General features: G+C 37.3%; 1 protein-coding gene across 10 annotated transcripts in view; it reads left to right on the forward strand.

The window, feature by feature from the left end:
* The window catches only part of dst (dystonin), a 172,955-nt gene that overhangs the window by 14,016 nt on the left and 134,312 nt on the right, over positions 1 to 24,627 (forward strand). For 8 of the 10 annotated variants that reach the window (XM_065249549.2, XM_065249570.2, XM_065249486.2 and 5 more), the window contains exon 4: positions 2,140 to 2,353. In XM_065249549.2, the coding sequence (XP_065105621.2) occupies positions 2,140 to 2,353 (214 nt within the window). Of the gene's footprint in view, positions 1 to 1,643; positions 1,892 to 2,139; positions 2,354 to 3,495; positions 3,609 to 24,627 lie in introns of those variants that run through there. The other 2 variants (XM_065249517.2, XM_065249526.2) reach the window with 2 other exon arrangements.

The following is a 24,627-nucleotide window of genomic DNA, read 5'->3' on the forward strand; positions in this document are numbered from 1 at the left end:
TGAGATGCAAACTAGTAAATATATATGATAAATAAAAATGATAAAAGGGGTTCTTTGCAGTTCTGTCATAGTAGAATCACTTTTAGTTCTTAAAGAACCTTTTGGTCAGTGGTTAGCCTAAAAAACATTTCTTTCTGTAGTCTGAAGAACCTTTTGTGTTAGGTTTGTGAATGTTAAAGGTTATTTATGGAACCACACAGCTATTTTCAGAACCTTTATTTTAAAGGTGTGGTAGAATGTAAAACTGTAGGCATAGATTAATGATAAGAGTTCTGTACAAATTGTGAGCCTCAAACGCGTTTGTTTTTTCCTTCTTATGGAAATCTCGTGCATGCAAAAGACCGCTGGAAAACAGACCAATCTCAACATAACACAACCTGTGACTTCACAGTCAAGGTGTACGCCCCAACAATAAATTACACATTAAATTAAGTACAATGTTGTTACAGGGCTAAAACAAAGTTGTGACTACTGAGTTAGCACTATATGCTTGGTAATGCTATGTGCTAGTTTTTAGGCGGAAGTTCTACTGATACAGACTCAAACATAAGATCTGTTCTCACACACACAGAGCTACTGAAGGAGCTGCTCTGAGAAACAGCCAATCAGAGCAGAGCTCAACATTATTATTCATGACCCTTTCAATTAGGTAAAAATAGACCATTTAATTCTTAAGGCAAATCCTACACTGTAAAAAAAATCCGTAGAAATTACAATGTTATTGCAGCTGGGTTGCCAGAAATTTACCGTAGATTTACGTTTATGTTATTTACTAGCAAGAGTTTGTTCAAAGTAAAATTAATTTTAAATATTAACAAGTCTTTATCTTTATAGAATAAAACTATACAATAACAGCCTCATGCAAAGCATTCTGGGAACCAGAAATCATTATCAACCTTTTTCTGTTTTTGCTTCAGATTTTGTTTTCCAGAATGTTTTGCTTGATACTGTTTTTTTTTTAGTTTTACTCTGTAAAGACAAAGACTTGTAAATGTTTAATGTTCATTTAACTTTGAACAAACTCTTGCCAGTAAATAACATAAATGTAAATCTACGGTAAATTACCGTCAACCCAGCTGCAATTTATACGGAATTTTTTTTACAGTGTAGTGTTGTAAATCGACTGACTCTGGATCATTTTTGCACTTAATAAAGTCACATATCTTCTATGTAGATAACACAAAACAATTTAACAGATTATTGCAATGCATTCGTTGGCACCTTTAAATAGTGATACAGTGTCTAAACAAATCAATCAAACACATGTTTAATATATGCATTTAGCATTGGTTTTCCCCTGCTGTCTGTGACCCTGTCAGAATACGTGTGACCCATTTTAGGGTTGTAACCCTTTGAGAATAACTGGCACTGGTTGCTTCTGGCAGATAAATGAGAAATCCCAGTATATACGTCTTGCAATGTCTGCGGTGAAACATTATTAAACACATTCATGTCATGACATGATTGACTTTTGAGCAGAATTGTGTCCTGAAATGACATTAGCATTTTTCACAATAGCTGTGTTCTTATTCTGCTCGGGTAACAGCAAAAGACAAAAGCTCTACCAGTGATGGCGCTGTAAGAGCAGCACATGAGAGAGAGAGAGAGAGAGAGAGAGAGAGAGAGAGATGAGATGCGCGCATGGTAACTCGAATGCTTCAGGTCTGCTGTCCGGGCTTCTGATCTGCTTGTATCAGTGGATGGTAACGCCGTGGGTTTGTATGATTCAATCTGTTCTCTCTCTGGGGGATTGGACATCAGTTTATGCTTCCCGGGTGTCACGGGGCGGAATACCGTCAGAAGGGTGCGGTTCTACCCAAAATGACATCTCTCTCTATCAATAGCAAGTGAGCGTAAAATATCAGTGCATCCTTTGGAGATGTACACAGCGGTGAGTGTTTGTCTCGTCCTGGCGGGGGAGCCACATGCAATTCTTTCATATTTGTCTGCGTTTTGTTTTATTGTTTTTCTTTGTTGATTTGCGTTGTCAACACGTACCTTTAGCGTTTTAATGCGTCCTGTAACGCGTTTGTTGTGAGCGCCAAATTATTTCACTGCGTAGCCTATGTAGCTTTCGTTTGCACTGCTGTTTTCATTCGCAAAATCTGTTTACTGCATTTCTATTGTGTCTGCACACAGAGCTCCGGCTCCGGGAACGCGTCCCTGCGCTGCTCCATGTCTTCATCGGCAGATTTCTCAGACGATGAAGACTACAGCGCGAAATCCGGGACGGTGTCGCCGGCACCGGGAGACACGTTACCGTGGAATTTACCCAGACACGAGCGCTCGAAGCGCAAGATCCACGGAGGATCCGTGCTGGACCCTGCGGAAAGAGCTGTGCTCAGGATCGCGGGTAGGATTTCAACATGTCCCAGTGTTATAATGCATTTTATAAATAGAATCTGAATCGATATATTGGTCTTGATTGCTATTTGATCATCCAGCAGTCAGGACAGAAAAGATGCAAATGGGTTGGATAAATAGTAAACGATGATTCTTAACTTTGTAAGGCATTGTTTTTTTTAATTGCTCAAGCATGAATGGACAGTACTAGCACGTGTCTTTGTGTCCTGTTCTGTGTATGATCCATACATGTAAAGTCTGATGTCAGTTTGCCTCATCATCACCATCATCAGAAACTATGTGAAGCACTGTGGTACATTATGGTGTTTGTTATGGTAGATGTAAGTCATTGTGTGTACTAAGGTTCAAGGCTGAACCTAGCTAGATGATTCAGCATAAATGATAATGCAGTCTGGTATGTGCATGGTTTCCAGTAAAGCTCTGAGCTCTGGAATGAAAGGTCATATGTCTGTCTGTCTACTATTAGTATTTCCATGGAAAGCTTTATTTTTTTAAATGATTATAATCACAAATATCACAAACGTTTGATTCAAAACATATCATGGGAATTATTCACCACATTGAGCCAATGATCATAATTTATCTAACAGCTTGCATTGGTTAGACGGGTTGAGAATTGCAGCTAAATGACAGGAGTTCAATTGGGCCCGATGGCGCAAACGAGCCAGTACGTTTCCGGCACTAGGACCATGGAGAGCACTTCACTTATGTCATAAACACATGGCACTCAGTGCACACCAGTGACCCACGTGTGTCTCAAAAATAGAGCATGACTACGAATGACACATTTGTTTCTAATGTGATGTACCATTTTGGGGTAAAATAATGCTTCCTCCGGTTAAAACATAACTGTAATCTACATACAACACTCTAGCAGAACGTTGTCAGAGTCAACATTGACATTAAACAGATGCACACATAATTATTGCACAAAGGGCACATACAGAAAGATGACTGGCACGGCAAGTATCCAAATGTAGAGGTGACTGGGACTGTCACACGGATGACAGAGGAAGTCACACGCATTGGCCGGTTTGTGGATGGGTGGGGGGAGGAATGGGTGCGCGTAGATCCGTCGGGAGGAGCTCCGGTTCACTTGCGCGGGGGGCGGGGGCGCATGGATCAGTCGGGCGGAGCTCCGGTTCATTCCGCGGCGATGGCCCGTTACGGACCGGCTGCGTATGTGCTCGCCGATGAAATGGACTATTTGCAAGCGTACGAGGACGTTCTGGAGAAATATAAAGGTAAATAATGAATGCGCATTGGTGTTTTGTGGTGATAAAGTGCGTGATGGTGCGTGCGTGTGTGAAATCACGCGTCAGTTCAGGGATCACATTGATTACAAGGACTGATATCATTGTTTCCATTAGATAAGTTACTATAAAGAGCTAATGTGAGAAATCTGTTGCCTGATACAGTTTGACAGAAAAAAAAAACATTTAGGATAACAAATGTCTTTCGTTCTGCATGGCAGACTGTTTGTCTGTTTGTCTATCTGACCGCTTGCCTGCCGTCCTGTCTGTCTGTCTGTCTGTCTATCTATCTATCTATCTATCTATCTAATCATGTGGTATTTGTTTCTGCTGGTGTGTATTGTATTTTGTAAATTTATAGCACAAGCCCATGGTGGTGTTGTTATTTGGTTGCTGGTGTTTTGGTCCATCCATCGTGACTGCTCTAAATGCATCTGCCCTCATGCACTTACAATAGCTTACAGCCATTTGGCTCATAAGAGCTGCCGGATTATATAGACATCATCTTTCAGTGTGACTGACCGTACTAATGCACATCCTGTATCCAAATACATTGACACGCATTAATGATTATTTCTCGAATTAACTGAGTTTCAAGGTGTGACCTGTCTGTTGTTTTTTTTTTTGGTAAATTTTAGGGTGCATTTATATTATTCCTAACCCAACCAAACCATGCCCGAGCACTATTGTCCCCCCTCCCTACTGCCCCAGAAGCTCGCACTCACACTGTACTCCCTCCGATCTGAGCCCGGACAAGCGTTTGTCATAAGGATGCGATTGGTTTGAAGAAATAGGTAGTAAAGTGCTCTCTTAACACTGGAACTTATCATGAAGTTAAGTCTGTTTTTTATTCACGTAAACCTGCTGCGCACATCAGAAGGTTTTACGAAGACAGATGAAAGTTAGAGGTCGCACATTTGACATCAGTTTACACTGCCCGGGCTCAAGTGAACCGCGCCCGAGTCCCCCTCTGCAAGCCGGCCAAGACGCAATTAACCAAACCACGCCTGGGCACGGTACAGAGCAATCATGCTAGTTAAGTGAACCAGGCTTTGGGGGTCAAACTTGCTTGGGCGCGGTTTGGTTGGGATAATGTGTAGTCTATCAGTTGTTCAGTTGTGGTGAAGCTCAGCACTATGTGTGTGTGTGAATGAATCTGCTCATGTGATAAAGGGACATTTTGATTGTGTGACTTTTGCTTTCTGGAGGCTATAACCTAGACAAATAAATAGATTTAATGGTTTTCTTCAGTACACTATGTTTTTTACTATTATTATTTCTGTGCATATACTGATCACATGGTGCTAAAACAGTGTTTATTGCATTACTGTTGTTCAGCATAACCAAGCACGGTAGATGTTTTAGTCAAAAGTACTGCAGATTTTCTGGAGTCTCGGTGTGTCTTGTCCCTATTGTTCTGGCTATCATTATTGTTTTACTGGAGGGCAGAGGTTATCAGATATAGTTCATTGGTATAGATCTAGATGCCAGCTTTGGATCTTTTCAGTTTATTGAACTGAGCTTTCGGACCTCATCGTTAATAATAAAATCTCTAGATTTATATATTTGCTGTGCAATGGCTTTAAACATTTTTATTGTCCTTTTATAACCAAAGAAACCATAATTTGCGACCAGAAACAGCTGTAAAAGTTGTTGTCTTTTTAACACTGTTATACTCACAAATTGCAAAAGAGAGAAGGATTTCAGTACGATTTTAGTCTACTAAAATACTTAATGACCAGTGAGATTAAAATAACAATTGATGCTTAAAAATCATTGCAATAATCGTTATTTGTTCTGGATAACAAAAATTAATTCTTATTAGTTGTAGTTTTTGTTATACCTGTAATGATGTTTTTATTGATGTTTTTTACATTATCTTAAATGAATCGTTCATTAACAAATCTTTATTTGATAAACAAGTCATCTAAGCTTAATTCATAATGTCATCACTTGTTTACTGTAATGTTGTTGTATTGCCTGAACTGATCACAAGCAGTTACTGAAATTTGATCAGGCAAACACTTGAGAAATGGGGGATGGGTCACATTATAAACATTTTAAGGTTCATGAATATTAATTAGTTCATGTTACATTTGTTCAGACAGCAGCAGTGAAGTAAGAAAGGGGAACGAACTTAGACATTTATAAAAGTTGTTTTAATGGTAATACACTCTAGTTGCATTTTTTGTTTCACCAGTGGATTTGTTATGCACATGTCCATAAGCAGTTTAGTTGAAGTTATATATTGTCATGTTAAGTTGTATGTTTTATTCTGGTTGTTAACACAATCTATTTGTGTCACATTGAATCCTGTTGGATGATGATGACAAACTGTCTGACCATGCCTTGCATTTAAACACACTGGAAACTGTGATGCATGTCTCAGTATATTGTTCCTCTAAAAGTTAAAAAGTCATATTAAAAATAACATTGTGAAATCATTATTTCATTGTGTAATTATACAATTCATTAGTATATCAAAGCTATCATTTAAGATCTTCTGATCTCATCAGTAATGTATTTATGGAGTTTGCTGTCCTCTAGAGAGTGGGAAGGATGGAGAATGATAAAATGGATATTTTCTGTAAGAATTCTTGGAGCTGACGTTCAGTTCTGTAATGAAGTATTTGAGTAATGCTGTAAAACACTGCTGTATCTGTTCTCAGGACAAAAGGGGTTCACATGGGTTGTCTGGCTTATTTCTCATATGCTAAATGTCTTTCTTCAGTGAACAAAACATTGTACATTATATTCAGCAAGACTAAGTTTAAATGTAAAGTTGTTTTAAAAGTTTATAAAATGTTTTAAGTTGATTAGACATGTTTTTAATAATAAAATTTAATCTAACCATTATAACAGAATCCAGAAAAGTGGTTAAAATGTAATTAAATTTTTTTTTAAACAAGCAAAGTTGAAATGAAAAAGTAAAAAAACCCAGAACAAAACAAATGTGAGAGTATTTTACAGGATTATTACTTATTTATCTGTATGTATATCTTTATGGGCTGCCATGTGGTGTGCTGTGTTCCCCCCCAAATAAAAACAATATTTACCTAAAAAGACAATTATTTAGTTTACAAATAACAATAACATTGTTATTGTGTAAAATAATGTAGACTAGTATTTTTTCATAAATAAAACAATATTTAAAGCTGCCGTCGGCAACTCTGGAGGATTGAGCAGTTTCCAAATGTCCCTCCACCAAAACCAACGGGCAACCTCCCTTCGAGCTCGCCTCATCAGTGCGTGTGCACTAGTATTATTGTGAACGCATACTTAGCAAGAATACTTAGATTACTTACTTACCGAAATACAATCAATGGTTGACAAAGCACAATTACCTGTCGAGAAGAAATGTGGCAAGCTCTGCATCCAGCTTGAACCCTTTAAAATCTCGTAGATTCCTCCACCTTTCAAATGCCGGTCCGATATTGATCCTAGTTTTATTACGGTCACGGTCGCGTTCTATCTTTGTTTCCTTCTTTTCATTGGTTGTTTTCCTAGCTCTAGTTGTTAACTGAGGAATCGGAAGTTTGTTAGTGAATGTTCTCTCCGCCATCACGCTGCGTTCAATCCAAAACACTCGTGAACTTCAGGCGGATGCACAGGGTTTCCCGCAGAAAATTTGTTAGTTAAGGTGGTAGGGTTGTGCAGGTGGGCGGGCCAGGGGCGTGGCAATCAAAGGGGCAGGGCGTATGCGTCATGATAAAATATTTTTATTTAAAATACTCAAATAAAACTCAATTTTGAAGAAACTATGACAGAAAATGAACACATACTAGATTATTAATGAATTAAATGTTTTATCAACAGGCTAGTTATCCTTCAGACAGTGACGGACCATGTCTTTCTCTTATTTCGGCCATGTGGCGTTTGGTGGAATTTTTTTTTTGGACGACCTAGTTAAGGTGGTAGGGTATCCCAGCTTAGGTGGGCCGCCCGAACTGAAAAGTGCTGCGGGAAACCCTGATGCACGTGATATTGTAACGCGCGCTAGGGGGAGGGGGGATCTGTGGCACGTGCAGGTACTGTGATTGACAGGCAGATTTTACACAGCCCTGCGCTGATTGGACCAAATGAACCGGCCTGCGCTGATTGGACCAAGTGAACCGGGAGCGGTGGATTTTTGCAAAACAAATAACAGGCTCTAGGAAGAGCTAGAAGCGCGGGGTTTTTTCTTAAACAGTCTAATTTATGTTGTTCTATCGGAGCATAGTGTTGGTTTCAGTGAATATGATCAAAAAATATGATCAAAAAAGTTGCTGACCGCATCTTTAAATCAGATCTTTAATAAACACAAAAAGCCACAAGCAAAAACTCTAACAGTGTGCATGACTGTTTGTGTATTAAAGGTAATAGACACAGGAAGATAGTGTTTCTTGTGATTTTCTTGTGAATGTTAAATCTCAAATGAGATTTAAACGGTTTCTTCAAAGTGTAGAGTAATCTTGTACCCCAACTGAAATGAAACGCACACATTTCAATAGGGTTGTAAATCTGAGACTTGAACAAGGAAATTGTTTTGTATTAATGCACAATAGCTATTGCTCAGACCTGGACATGTACAGGACCAAAGTGTACAAACAGGTAAAGAGGAGAAGAAAGCTTAAGATTTAGACATGAGTGGGTGTGTTTCGCCTTTGAGCTTGACCTGGTGTGCTTTCTACCTGGATAAGAAAACTCATTCATGAATTTCTAAAGACATCAGTAACGCATCATTACGCTGTGTATTCAGGACCAAGACATTGTACTTCTGTTTGTCATCATTTTCTTTATTTCAGCTTTTGTTACTTGATTTGACTTTGTCTTTCTTTTGTAGCTCAATTGTGGTTTTAGGTTGTTGAAAGTCTGTGCAGATGGAAGCAGAATGGTTTCTTGTATTATTATTTTTTTTACTGTGTGCAGTACATCGTAGTAGAGTGAAACCGGCTTCTGAAATAAAATAAGGCAGGGCTAGATTTGAATTTGTCTATCGAGATCTGATTGGATCGTTTGAAGTTGGGTTGTGTTGCTAAAATCGCAGCAATCTTCTGCCATACCATATGAGCGGAGGTAAAGAGAGATCATTTTGAAGAGGGAAGGAGATTTGCGTTTTTGATTAAAGATTACGAGGGCACATTAATTTGTTAAAAATAATACAGCTCACAGATAAGTAATTTTTAAAATTCCAAAACAAACAGTTTTTCATTTTATTTTCATGTTGACTTTAAGGTTTTTAAAGAACTTATAGCTTTGGTGCTTCATCACACTATAAAGTAAGCTGATATATTTAGTTCATAAACTCTGTGCCAGAACACACATTGCTTTTAACCAGGTCAAAATGATCTGTTTCTTTTGCCTTGCACAATAAATAAAATGCTACGAGGACAAATACTAGTTACAGCATTCACTGGTTTCTGGGACTGCGTTAGGGAAGTGTTTGGTGGTCAAGGTTAGACCTGCAGCAGTCACAGGGTTAAGTGGCCCTCTCAAAGGCACGATGGCTGGATCAAAAAACTTTGAAAAGATTGAGGAAGGTATCAAAAGTGGTCCAGTGTTTGTGTCACATCGGGTCTGAGATGCCTTCAACTGTTTGGTTTTTGAAGACAGTCTAGATGTTTTCTTTGTTTCCTGTCACTGTGATGTTGATGCTTAGATATAAAAACGTATTCAATTTTAGTGTATATTTTATATATTTTTACCACAGTTTATCTAAATTTGAGTGAACAAGTCTCTGCAGTAGACCGATTCATTGAAGTGAACAGGCAGGAAGGCGTCCGCTTTTGTGTTTCAGAAACAGCCGATAGCAGAGATCAGCAGAAGGATTGTAAAGCCCTCTGATACAAGGTCATCTTTATGTATGATCCTAAACAGGACACACTTTAAAGTCCAAACTCATTTGTTTAAGACTTCATTTTAATTTTTAAATATATATGCAGCAAACAGAATCCTAAACCATCAAATGACTAATGACACAAATAACTTGACTTGCAATTCAGTCCAATTAAATGTAATTGATTGAGTTTAATGTTAGTATGTTATCTATTTACTTCATTAGACTAAACTTTTTAAACATTTGAGTATTGAATTTTAATTTCTCTTGTTTTGTTCATCATCTTGAAGTACTTTTTAACTCAACGTTTTGAAGTGCATTCAGGAAATGTCTTAATGATGCAGCTTACTTTATATCAGCAGTGTGCCGGTGTTATGTCCAGACTCAAGCAGTGGGATAATTTTAGGGTGGGAATACTTGTTTTCTTGGGAAAGCGCTTTGGAAACTGTAATGATTTTTAACATGTTCAGTTGGTGTTTATGTCTTAGTTAATAGTATGACAGTGCACAAACAACACACATCCATGTTTATTATTATGTCAGTTGCTTCATAGGCATGTCTTTATTATTTGTATGCTGGTGAGAGAAAATGAGTCTGTTCCTTTCTGAATGTCAAGTGTAAACATTTAAAGTGACATCCAGAAATAGCTGGTCAGTGTAAAATGGGCAATGTCACACTTATGAGGCTGCAGGTTGCAAACATTGCAAGAGGGTTCAAGAGCAAATGCCAAAGGGTCCACTGTCACATGACCCAACATCAAACACAACACTGCCTTGCTTTCCACGGTATGACAAAGTAAAAACCTGTTCCAATTTTTCTGTTTTCATGTTGATATTGACTGCTAAGTTACTGTTTCTCACATTTAGAGTGGATTATTTTTGCCATATCAGTTTTTTGGATGTTGTTACTCTTGACTTTAGTAAAAGTCATTAGCTATGTTTCCATCCAGGTTTTGTTATCGACAAGGTGAATATGCATAAAAAAAGTTTGCGAAATGTGCGTAATGATATCATGAATGATGAAAACTAATTGTTGCATAAATTTTGGTGTAGCCTATCGCAAAAAAAATCTGACCCTGAGCGGTTTCCCTTCATATTTTTGCATATTTTGAACGACAGAGAGAGAGAGAGAGAGTATTCAGACAGTTTGTTGAAACGTGCCAGTTGTCATTTAAATTTCACAAAAACATTGCAAATGCACAAATAAGTAAAGGTCTTCTGAAAGCAGGTGATGGCGATTTACTACTAATCATGGAACTGGCTTTATTGACAAGATGCGCTAGACAATTTCATGCGATTAATCGTGCAGCCCTACTGCCTGCGGTAAAAATCTAGTTTTTATTGTTATTTACATGTCAATGTGGTGTTTTTAACTTCGCCTCTGCAGCCGCTGTTTTGACTGAGCATCATCTCTGTCTAATGGCACACAGTTGACTCGTTGTGTCCTATAACGGAGTTTAAGCAGTCATGTATGTAATTCAGTTGTGTGGGTGCTGGTGATAAAGTAATAGACTAAAAACATTACAGATGCAAGTAGTTTGAAACTAATGTGTTCAAAATAGAGAGGATTACTCTGTAGCAGGGCTGCATAATTACATTTACATTGTGATCATTTTGACAACGTATTGACAAAAGTTTTGGGTCACCTGCCTGCCTTTATATGGACATATACCTGAATGACATCCAATTCCTAATCCATAGGGTTTAATATAAAGTTGGACCACTCTTTGCAGCTATAACAGCTTCAACTTATCTTGGAAGACTTTCTAGAAGGTTTAGGAGTGTGATTATTGACCATTCTTCTAAAAGCACATTTGTAAGGTCAGACACTGATGTTGGATGAGAAGGCCTAGCTCGTAATGTCTGCTCTTATTCATCCCATAGATCTTCTATTGGGTTCGTAGATAAATAAACTAGATGTCACCTTTAGGTTCTAAGCATGTGTCAAAACCGCCACCATCTTGAAACAGGGGTCTTGTCATAGGAAGTAGATAGGTAACGCTGCTATCTCCGCCTGTACTTCGAATTCATGGACGATGCCGGACTTTTGTGCTGAGTATAGATTTTAGGCCTACTAGCACTATGCATTATAAGTAGATTTTCTTCATCTCAAAAATTTAAATTTTCGCATTCTCATTCATGACGATTTACGGTGATTTTATTTCTGTTACACTTTTGCCTACGTTGATGCTGATGCATTAAAAGAGGAGGGGCTCCCCTGTTTCAAAATGGCGTCTCTATTTGATGCATTTCTTCCAATGAACTGCCATAGACAAGGCGACATCTAGTGCATATATCTATGTATTGGGTTAAGGTCAGGCCAGTCAAGTTCCTCCACACCAAACTCACTCATCCATGTATTTATGAACCTTGCTTTGTGCACTTGTGCACAGTCATGTTGTAACAGGAAGGGGCCAAGCCCAACCCGTGAAAAACAACCCCACACCATAATCCCCCCTCCACCAAACTTTAGACTTGGCACAATACAGTCAGGCAAGTATTGTTCTCCTGGCAAACGCCAAACCCAGACTCGTCAAGTGACATTTGTTGCTCCAGAGAACACGTCTCCACTGCTCTAGAGGCTTTACACCATTGCATCCGACGCTTTGCATTGACATTGGTGATGTTAGGCTTGGATGCAGCTGCTCAGCCATGGAAACCCATTCCATGAAGCTCTCTACGCACTGTTCTTGAGCTAATCTGAAGGCCACACAAAGTTTGGAGGCCTGTAGTTATTGACTCACGAATGAACTTATTGCACAGGTGGCAACCTATTACTGTACCATGCTTGAATTCACTGAGCTCCTGAGAACGACCCATTCTTTCACAAATGTTTGTTAAAGCTGTCTGCATGCATAGGCGATTGATTTTATACACCTGTGGCCATGGAAGTGATTGGAACACCTGAATTCAATGATTTGGAGGAGTGTCTCATAACTTTTGGCATTAAAGTGTATTTTGTGATTTAAAACTGCAGTATGATAATATCTTGCACAGCTACTTTGAATGTACTGGCTAATTAAACGAACACAAAAATGCATAACACAGCATTCAATTAGCAACTCCAATCTTCAACAGTGTGTGAAATTAAACTACAAAGCATGTTTTGCTAACGCTCGTTGTTAGTTTCTAAGAAGGTTTTCAGTCACGTCTATGTTATGAGAATCTCAGCTGACCCAGAAGTGAAGAAGAACTTCAACCTAAACTGAGATCCTGTTTTGATCTTCTGATTCATATTATAAAAACCCTCTCTTCTGTGCTATTCATCTTTCCATAGCAACATACAAACAGTTTTGCAGACCTATTGTTGGGTCCTTGGACAACATGTTAAATGCTCTGTCATCTCTAAATCTAATAAGCATCTGCTAAATGAATAAATGTAAATTTAGTTGGTCGATCTTTAGATTATTAATAATAATTATTATTATTATTCAGAATATTATTATTCTGATCTATTGTTTAGCCCTAATATTTATCAAGTAAATATATTTCATAATCAAAGCCTTTCAAAGGTCTTTCTCAGATTAGATGACTTTAAGAGATAAATTTTCTGTGGAGCACTGGTGGCAAATGTTTTCCAGCTTTAGCAGGTTGGCCAGATGAGATCTTATGTAACGTTTGTGAGGAGATCTGTGGTCACATGACCGTAATGAAGTCACTGAAATCGGTCAGATTTTTGACTTGTAGACTTAAAGGTAAAGTTATTCATTATTAAATTTTTTTGGTTTAATATGTAGATACAAAAGTAATAAAAAGGTTGTTTTGAATCTTTTAAGCATCCTTTCTTATCCTCATAATTTGGGATGTGAATATATCTTTGTGTAACCAATGGCATTTCTGAATATACACCTAAAAAGTTTAGAGACACATTTGTGTTTTAGAGCCACATCAGAAACATTACCAAAAGCACTTATGTTTAAATGCATCTGTTTTCTCTTTTATAACGATACTTTACATTATAAATACATTATATAGAAATCAGATACTGTCCTCATTCTTTATAGCTATAGGGGTCTGTAGATATTACAGTCTGTTAACAAAATCTATCCATTAAACATCTTAGTTTAGCTAAATAACTAAAACAATGCACATTTGGACCAAACTCAATACATATTAGATTTAATAGAGATTGACGTTCAGCAGTAAGACATTGTAAAATGTTTAGGTTGGACTGAAATGTCCAAAAATAACAAAATAGAATAAAATACTCTCCATATTGTAAAGTATAGTGAATATTGTAATATTCATTTCTGTGGGTAGAGAAACAATACCTTCTCCATTTGAAATTGTTTCCAAAGGCTGATGTAATTTCCTGAAGAGAGAGAGAGAGAGAGAGAGAGAGAGCAGTTGTGGATGAGATGATGTCATATGCAGCAGATGATGTTTCCAGCAAACCATCAGATGTTAAACTATCAAATATAGACAGACAAACAACCATATGCAAAGAATATAGCAGGAATGATCTCATCATTAAAGAGTTATATTCTGATGGATTTATACTGAAAAGAAAGAGAAGTGGAAATGCTGTGGTTTTAAGACGGTATTAGCAGTTGATCAGGATTGACTTTCTGATACCCATTCCAGATGTTAATGCTTATTGAAGAAAAAATGCCAACAGGACAAAAATCTGACGAAGGAACAGTTTTGTGTGTGTGTGTGTTAGTAAACGTTTAGAGCAGTTGTCATGGTGACTGAGTTTGCGGGCCGCTCCCTGCTCCAGACAGCACAGCTTTGTCTGGGTGAGGTCATGTGATTGTACCCGGCCCCGCCCCTTAGGACTTATTTAATCAGCGGAGGATGCGGGAAACACACCCAGTGCAGCAGATATGATGCCAGGATCTGCTACAGCCTTAGGACAGAAGTGAAACGCCATATAGTGTACTTTAAAAAGAGGAATATATTATTAAAATGATTATAAGGGAATTATTATGCCAAGTTTGAATTGTTCAAATGTTTATTACAGCTGTTAGACAGTGCTGTTATTGTGTTCATTTATCAAAGACTAAAAACTCTTTCCACATCCTTTTGTTTAGGACACATAGGGTTATCTGTTTGTATTGCCTTATCTGATATTTATGTTATCATAAAATAATTAAAATTCTTCACGTTACGGATGTCATCATACATTCATAAAATAGAATTTTAGATTTGGTAATATTTGTTTAACATTGCTGTGTCAAGTGATTCCATACAAGTAACGTGATCATGATTTTGAGACATTTTTTGAGCAATACATAAAATAATGTGACAATTGTACACAATTATGTGATTAAAAAATATATGCACACGAAAATCTCATGTTACCTTCTGTTCTAGATGCAAGAGATTGTGGGATATCACACCTATAATGCTTTAAACAAATTAAACTGATAAAGACATCTCAATGAACAGTATGTTACATTCAGATAAACCTTGATGGCTTCATATTGTCTGCAGGATTTTTAGCTTCCAGACACAGGCAGTGACTCAGCAAGACAACATACTAGACCTCACATAATCCTGTAGAGCAGGGGTGTCAAACTCAATTTCAGCGCGGGCCACATCAGCATTATGGTTGTTCTCAAAGGACCGGTTGTATTTGTGACTATATGAATGTATCAACCAGGGATGTCTCGATACCACTTTTTCATTTTCAATCCGATTCTGATAGCAGAATTCCGAATATCAGCCGATACCGATACCTGCTCGATACTACTTTAATTAAATTTGTATAGTGCTTTCTTCTACATCTAGTATAATTTTAAATGTTAAAATCAATAATTTAAATGATTTACAAGTTACAGGAAACATTAGTAAATATTAATCCTGGCAGTGTTTAGGAGAACATACAATAGGTACGTTTGTTTAAGTATGCTAAATATTTATTACTTAATTGTGTAAAACTGCCATAGTAAAAAAGTTTTAATGTGCAGATGGTTATTTTGCGTTTGACCAGACTTTTTATGCACATTCCGGGTGCAGAATTGATGCGCCTAAGACATGTACACACGCAACGTTTATGGGCTTTCTGGGTGCAGAATTGATGCGCTTGAATCATCCTCTCATGGGAATCCTAGCACCGCAATGGAAAGTTTATAACTGTTAAAACATAGAGAGAATAGATGCATCGTGTGCTCAGCACAAAGTGAATTGCATCCATCCAACGGCTTACTGAGGCTTTATAAAATCAAATCTTTAAAATAGCTTACAGTTATCTTATGTGTGCGTGTGTGAATGACGCGTTTCATCCGTAAACTTCACCAGTGGATTAACTCAGTTTGCGACTAAGTTAGTGTTTCTGTAAATGTGCGTTTGTTCCTTCACATGAAGCTATCAAGTGTATTAAGACAACTTTAATTATAGTGCAAAAAAGGTTTATGGTGCTTTTATAATACTATCCTTTTAATAGCTTATTATTTACAACTACGGCTAACGCACAGTATTGGAATTAGGGATGGGCATAATTAATCGACGATCGATAATTGATTGTTAAGAATTTCGTCGATCACGTTAATTTGTTATCAATTAATTGAATGCTTTTTTTTATCAAACCCCTGTTTCACAAATACTGCGTATGCGTTTGCGTATGTGTGCGGCGAATCCGTCAAGCACCCGTTGCAGTGCGCTGCTGACCGCTTATTCTGCATATAAAATGTTCATGTGATTGACACTTTCTGTGAACACTTTTCCGCATAAACAATAGAACAAAGCATCATTTTTTTCACAAAACAATATATGTTAGATATTATTTGACAGACTAGTAAATGTGGATTAAGGATGTTTAAAATCTCTAGCCTGGTGGTCAGGATCTGAATGGATCAAATCAGCAGTTTTGCAATGCTTTATTTATCTCCACATATATCATAAATAAAAATAAGCAGAGTAACTTTGCAAGTCTACCCTTCCACATTATATATTTCCTATGTATATGATTTCCAAATAATAAACGAGAGTATTCAACGACAAAAAGCGTCTCATATGGAAATAAATCCTCACAATATTATTATTTCTCAAAACTTTATGACAAAAATAAGCAACTGTATGAATTCAAAGACGCACACATTATTCTGCATATATTTGAATATTATACAAAAGTATTCATATAACGGCATGTTTCATATGGCAAATAAATATCCTCACATTAACATAACAGCATAATGAAATGAATAAACAGACAATGAAACAGGATTGAAATATAAATTGTATTATTATTACCGGAAAAAAGCAATATTGCTAAAATAATCTCTGAGGTAAATGCGTCAAAAACGCTGTTACCCGCACAATAAGTCTAAATGAGCAATTAAAGTGAAAAAAGCATTATAAGCCATGTCTCAAAACTTTATATGACAAAATATATTTAAAAGAAATTTATACTTACAGTTATTCAAAGATGCACACATTATTCCATATTACTCCCGTTTATGAGCACGTTTGTCATGGCCTCGCTCTGTTATGTAATAGATTGACAGGTGCGCATCTCCGTCTTTCAAACATATATAATTTTGTAATTACTACCTTAGGAAAATTACCCATGATTTTATCATTGTGAAAATGTTTTTTTTTTTTTTTTTTGCAGATTAAAACGATTTGTATTTCCGCAATTTTACAACAAATACCATGGTTATGGTATATTGTGGAGTTGAAGACCATAGTAAATTTGTGTCTACTGTTGTTTTACAACAAATAAAAACTAAAAGACTATGTTAGTATAATTAAACAATGGTGAATGGGGCTCACAAAACGCACGCTGTTTCACACATACTCTGTATGCGGAATTAGCCAAGTTAGCGCTGAGGTACCTGTGCATCCCGGCCAGTCTCCTCGGAGCGGGTGTTTTCGGCGGCGGCTGGACTGACGGTCACCATGGGTTGCGGTCGCGTCTGACCCCAAAACATGCTTTTATTTCTCAAAAAAAATCAGTAGACTGGTGCAGAAGTTTTATGCCAGTTACTTAAGTTAGTTATTTTTCACGAGGCTTTAAGTAGCCTAATTTGTTATAGCCTAATGTTAGGAAGGCTAATATCTTGCACTTTTTTCTGGCTTGAATAATTTTGAGTTACATTTTGACAAAACCTTTCAGATCTAAGTATTATGTGTTTTGTTTAATTTAATGTTAAACATGAATCTGTTTTTTTTTTATTTTGGAACTAATGAGGTCTCTGTTTAAGAACGCTGGCTCGCAGATGCAGGTTCCGCTGCTTTAGGGGTTGTGTACACCAAAACTTTTACGCCCGCGGCCGGCGCATGTTTTCAATTGTTTCCAATGGAAGCTCGGCGTTTTTCAAATAAGCCAGCAGCGAGCGGGTTTTTTCCGCGCTGAAAACCGGCGCTCGGCGGTTTTCACGCGCTCGGCGCTGAGAGTCTAGAGTTGAAAGAGATTCAACTTTGGGAGAAAAGCTCCGCTCGTCAATGTCAGTTCTCACACGGCCGCCCAATCACAGTGGAGCAGGGGCGGGACATTACCACAGCAACCAACCGGCTCACAGCTGAAGTATCACAGCTATCAAAGCACTCAGCTGATGAAAGCTGGCACTCAGCTGAAAAACAGCTGGCATTCGGCGTCCTCAAGGCGTTTTCAGACGCGTTTAAAAGTTTTGGTGTACACAGCCCCTTAGAGCACCGCACATGCACGCAAATATATGTTTGAAACATAGTTTAACTGTCTGCCACAAGTTGATCTTGTAATAAAGGTCTCATCGAGGAAAAACACGCTGTATATTTGTATTCATTGCATTTTTTAAGTATAAAAGTTAAATAACAAATTTTATTATAAAAATATTAATGATTAATCGATAGTCGATCGTTAATTCTCCCGACGATCGACAAAGAAAACTTAATCGAATGCCCATCCCTAAATGGAATTGCATCGATCATGTTGTCAGTCCTTAATCCGATATCCGATCCAGTCAAAAAGCCCGGATCGGCCCCGATACCAATCCAGAATATCAGATTGGGACATCTCTAGGATCAACTATTTTACTACATCAGCTAAGTGTTGGGCAGATCACTCATTTTAATCGTTCAACCAGTTTGAGAACCACTGGTTTAGAGACAGCCCTTTTTTTCTCATCAACAATCATCAACATTATCACTTATTATACTACAGGGTTGTTAAATGCTTTATTCTGATTGGTTGACAAATTGTCTACAGGAATGCATTATTTTTCAATAAATGCAAACCTGACCCGTTAAATGTCTTAAATAACCACCAGAGCAATGTTTTAGCAATGTTTGTGGTATAAGTGGAATTATTGACTCTGGTACTTTAAATTATGTAAGGAATAATTGACGACGGGCCATTGAATTACAAGAAAAATACTGCACACCCAAGGTGCAATTCGCGTTGTGCCGTTACACCGCGGGTGTGCATTATTTTCAAATAATTCAAAAGACCGCAGTCAATTATTCCTCTTATACCACATTTACCACAAACATTGCTCTGGTTCCTATTTTTAAGACATTTGACAAGTTAGGTGTGCGGTTATCAGAAATTAATGCATACCCTCTGAACATTTCTCAGCCAATCAGTATACAGCATTCAACAGACCCGTGGTATAATTGAAAATAATGCACACCTGTGGTTATTATTTTTGAATAATTCAATGGCCCATCGTCAATTTATAGATACAAGTCGAAACAGAGATTTATAAAAAATATTGGCTTTAATCTTTTCGAAAGCCTTTTCACATCTGTTATCATTGAACTCACCCATTTAGCAAAATTGAAACCTGTATGTAGATGTAGATATGTCTAAGAACTTATTAGATGTATATGAAGATTTTAGAGCCTTGTTTAATGTCATTTCTTTATTGTGACAGAGTTTTGTTGTGTTTTTTTGTGAGACTTCATTTGTATCTCTCACTGCTGATGCCCTTCAGAGAACTTAATTACATCTTAATGTAGGCGCCTAACTGGTCCAATCCTAATGTCTGAGGCGAAAATCAATACCCATTACATTCCTGTAGCACCAAAGTGACCCGTGTGTTCACTATAAAACATTTCACAATTATCTACTAAATCATGCCTAAAAAAGCCATTTAGTTTGAGGACATCCTAGAGCTAATGGATATCTGAAGTTGTAAATCTTTGTATCATTACATCAGCTTGAGAGAGTCTAGTGTTTGTTAGCATGTCCATGTAACCTCACAAATGTAGAGTTTGCAGCCAGATATTTTGCGAGTTGGTTGGCTGAAAGTCGGTCTAGACTATGTTTTGGCATGTTGATGGCAAAGAAAAGGCTTATTGAGAACTACAATACTAGAGATATCATGCTGAGGTAGCAAAAAATGTATATTTGATTTAAAATTACACTTAACTCTGGTTTACACTTTTATGTGCATTATGGGATCCCTTTTACCCTAAGTTTGTATTTATTTGCTATACATTAGCAGCATGCATTTGCTGCCGATATTTGTTACATTGGAGCGTGCCTATGATGTCTCACAATAGGCAGTTAACTTAGGCTTGGAACAAAGCCTATGTGCTTAAAGTTTAATTCATTACTTGACTCAGATTATCTTTGCTCTTCAGGTCTCTGTTTCAACATGGGTATTTATTAAACAAAAGATTCTTGCTATCCGGTGAACAGTGTCCTGGCAAACAAGATGACACATCAACAAAAGTCATGATATCAGTGCTTCCTTATCACTATTTAAAGATCTTCACTCCAAAGGTTTTGTGGATCAGTCGGGCTTGAGAGGTTTCTTTGGCTCATATGAAGGCATCACATGCTGGCCTTGCCCGTGGGAGAGAATTTGGTTTTCTCATTGCTGTGGTATGAGATGAACTACAACTGCTGTTTATCTCATATGGCTTTGTCTTTGTTAATGTTTCTCTTAAACCGTGTTTCACACTTGTTTTTTTAGTTTGTTCTGTGCACAAAATAAATGAATTTTTCGTATATTCAAACAGGTCGCTTTACACACTTTGTATCTGGACCAGTTTGTTTGTTGCAGTATGTACCAGTGGCAGCCATTAAACAATTTAGCTTAGTAAAGTGGGTGTGGTTTGCAACTGATTCTGAAAAAGCTTTCATTCAAACCAAAAAGATCTAGTGAAAAGTTAGAGGGATGGGCTACGATGGTCAACTAGTCATCCAACAACTGTTTGACAACTGTCAATTAGCTTTCAGCATCCCACCACACACGTGATGCATTTTAAAGAGGGTGCGCCAAGTTCAAAATATTTATTAAGTTCTGGGCTCCTGTGTTCTGATCAAAGTACACTGTTTATGTAAAATGTGTAAGGCGTAAGTTGTAATAAGGACCCATGTGTCATCATCACAACTACACAGCCATTGTTTAGCTTTTAAATGCAGATCAACATTCACACTGAAAATGTCTGCAAACTGGAGTGAAGCAAAGATTAAGGAGCTCCTCCCTGGAAAAAACCGTCAGGCGTTTTTCTGCTCAGAGTTGCCTTTTTCAACTGCAGGTGCTCAAAGCACCCCTGCTAATATGCGAGGTGCAGCAGGTGGCTAAAACAAATTTGGGGTCTGTATTTGGGTCAAATATAGTTATGAGACAGGGTCCAACCAAAGTAAGGGATGTCTCAGCAAAGTTTTTTAACAACTTTGAATATGATGGGTAACAGTGATGCGTGGGTTTATCCAAAATGAGTGGGTGCCTGCGGTCACCCGCGGTTATGAATCATCCAAAAATATTTTTAATAATATTCGGTTCACGATCGGTCGGGTTGTTTAAAATAAAGATGCCAGTTTAACAGCAATAATCTGACATTAAATATATTTGAACAGAATAATATTAGTACTCCAACTTCCACGTGACATCATCAAGCCTCTTGGTTCAAAAATGACGATTCGAACGTCTTGACAAGGTAGTTAGTTTCTCTAACCATGCATCATACTATGATGGTTCTGCAGCGAGTTATGTCGGGAAACGCACCCCAGAACAGTCAATAGATCAATAGTAAAGACTTGGGACTGTGGACATTCTTGTGGTGTCATTAGCTAATCAGTATTTTCTTGACATCATTTCCCTGTAGCTCTACAGTGATAAGACACATGACATTAACAACATTAACAATTCTATATCACGCTGGAGCTTTTCAGCAAGTTAAAGCTGATTTGAAGAGATGTTTCTTTCTGTAGAGCAGCTTAGGGCTGGGTGGTATATCGAGTTTTGGTATATTTTGGTATTTTCCCCCTGCAGGATAGGGGATGAGACAATACAGTCTTTATCTGTATGGTCTGATATGACTTTTTGCAACAGAAGCACTGGCAGTAATATACTCTGAGGTCAGACATAAGCTTTCCATCCAGCTCGCATGTTGTGCAGCTGAACATTTTTAAACAAGAAGGAAAACACTTTACTTTAATTATTTTTATTAAGGTGATTGGGACAGCATGAAGTTTTGCATTGCATGTACGCCACTTTTTTGAAAACACCTAGATATTTATCATATATCGCATTAATTTCCCAAAATACAGAGATGGTCAATTTGACCTTGCCCTAGTTGAGCACCTTTCCAACTTGAGGGTCTGGTTTGTGATTATACTTTATCCCTCTATGCATCATTTAATTTCTTCAGTCGTTCATGGCAGTAAGTTTGTTAGCATATAAACGTCAATTGTAATGGTATTTTCATATATCAAAAGATTTAAGGATTATTTGATTTGCACACATACTGTACATTTGTAGTTTGTACTTTCACCCTGAGCGCTGTATGTACAGTAAGCCGTACTGCTTTACAGTAAAGCTTTGTACTGTGTATACAGAGTCCTCTGCAAGCTGACCGGAGGAAGAACACAATATTCAATGGTGCAAAAAACCTTGATGTTACATAACTATTAAGAAGGCTTGATAGGTTTGTGATATTTCACCTATTCACTACAGTAAAATAAGACCTGGGCACATTACACTTTTGTATGGTTTCTAACTTGCTTTATTATGCACTGTATTGTTGTCATGATATATCAATATACTCAGTTTTCCTGAAGAGGGAAGTTCACCTTTTTTCTGGTCATAACTCAATGCCATCTCTAGCATGCTGCACCCTGACATTGGAGATTGTTTTGAAAAGCTTTGCTGGATTGGTAATTTTGTTTGGTAATTTTGTTCAGTTGATATGGGAAGCATGTCAGGCATGTCAAACACACTTGTGTATTAGTAAAGTGTGTAGTTTATAACACACTAGCAGCATTAATCAGATTTGCTGTAATTATTGTTATTAATAAAACAAATAGCAAATGTGTTTGTCTTCCTTTGTTTGGACAAAAAGGTTCACAATTTAAAGCTACAATTGAAAGCATTTGCCTCTATATCTCTGTTTGAAACATGAAACTGCAGGTTGTTTGTGGAGTGATTTTCATCAGGTGTTGATGTAGTGAAACTGACCTGACAGCTCAATGATAGCTCTATAAACTCGCCGTTGTGAATCGGGGTAAAGTAAGGTGACAGTTTTAAACACAGATTTTTTTGTACTCTCTTAATAACCAATTTATTTGTTAAGCTATAGGAGAGGGGGTTTTCAGTGGCGTGCGGTGACTTTACTTCCCAAAAGGCACGAATGTGAAACTCATCAAAACATGTATGTACTGTAACCCGTTATGTGTGTGGCTCGTCATGTCAAAAATATGTTTGCCACATCATGTGACCCTATGTGCATCATTTCAAAATATGTACCTGCTACAGATGCGTTAAACGGGTTTATGATGAAAGAGACGCGACACATATTTGACGTTACGAGTCATGTGTATAACACCCCAAACACATATTTGACATGACGAGTCACACATATGACACTCCGGTCATATATTTTGAATTCCTGCCTGCTCGGAAGAGTTTTGTAGTTGCTAGTAGGGATGTTCATATTGACGGGTAAATCGTTAACCGAAGGTTAAAAGGAAAAAAAAAATCCTTAATATACCCTTATCAAAATTTTGGCAAAGGATGAAGTGTTAAATGAGTGACCTTGAGATGAATCTGTGGTCATCCAGTTGGTCTCTCATATGCTGATGTAATATACAGTAGGGAACTTGACAGGTGATTTTTATTAAAAGTAAATTGATTACTTACAGTTTTTTTAAGATTAGAACAATCATAAAAATGTGATCACATGTTTTATTTTGATAATAAGATGATCTTTTTTACATGATTTGTTTACATGAGTGAGTACAGTATATGGTGAACTATGACTTAAAGACTCTTATCATACATAGGTTGTTTAAAGGACAGTCATCCTGTATTTTAAAACAGTGTCAGTGATTCATTGGAAAAAAGTTGTTTATCAACATTTACTTTGATTTCCAATGTATTCAGGCTCAGTTTTGTCAAACTTTGACCCTGACACTAAAGATCTTCATTTATAACTAAAGGGTTGAGACATTTTCACTAGAGTAAATTAATCACAGTTTGGTGGAAATGGTTTATCAGTAATAGAGATAAATGCTACCCACTCATGTTAAGTGATCCATTTTGGTTAGCACATGTTAGTATTATTTTATCATCAGCTTCATTCACCTGCACACACACTTGACCTCTACACATCTCTAAATCACATAATTACATATTCATTACATATGCGGTGGGCGGGGCATGAATACTTCTTTCTCTTGTAATTTATGGTCTGATATTAGTTATCTGTGTGAAGTGAGCTATCTAAATAACACAGCGTTGTCATCATTATCACACTTTTTGTGTCCTCATACACAGGGCTTGTTTACTTTGGTTAAGTATCTTAGTTAAATAAACCGTCACAATGGATGAGGCTGGGCTGTAAAGTGAGGTATTTATGAGTGTGAATAACCTTTAACTCTCATTTAGTGTGATGATAGACAAGCTGTTCTTAGTAGGTTTATCTTATGTAATATCTTTATTGTGTGTTGACTCATTGAAATGATGTGGAAGAATGCAGTAAAATACACAGATGTTTTATATCCTCAAGATGGCAGCATTCTCTTTATATTGCATGATTATCTCCTTCCTCAGGAACACTCTTTATTCTTTCTCAAGAAGTTTGTCACTATACTCATTTTAATGCGTGACCCAATGTACATTGTAGATTCACAAAGGAGCACTCTTCCAGAATCATATCCCGAGAGGTTTCGACTGTAGCCTTAGTAACAGACCGCAGAAAAGCACCAAGCAGTGCTTATGTAAACATTCACCATGCGGTACAAACCGTTACTCATTGGAAAACCTGACGGGACTCGTTTCCGACAGTTATGAAGGAATACTGAGGTTAAGGGAGTAGCTGC

This window comes from Paramisgurnus dabryanus, chromosome 20, assembly GCF_030506205.2.
Source record: "Paramisgurnus dabryanus chromosome 20, PD_genome_1.1, whole genome shotgun sequence".
NCBI lineage: Eukaryota > Metazoa > Chordata > Actinopteri > Cypriniformes > Cobitidae > Paramisgurnus > Paramisgurnus dabryanus.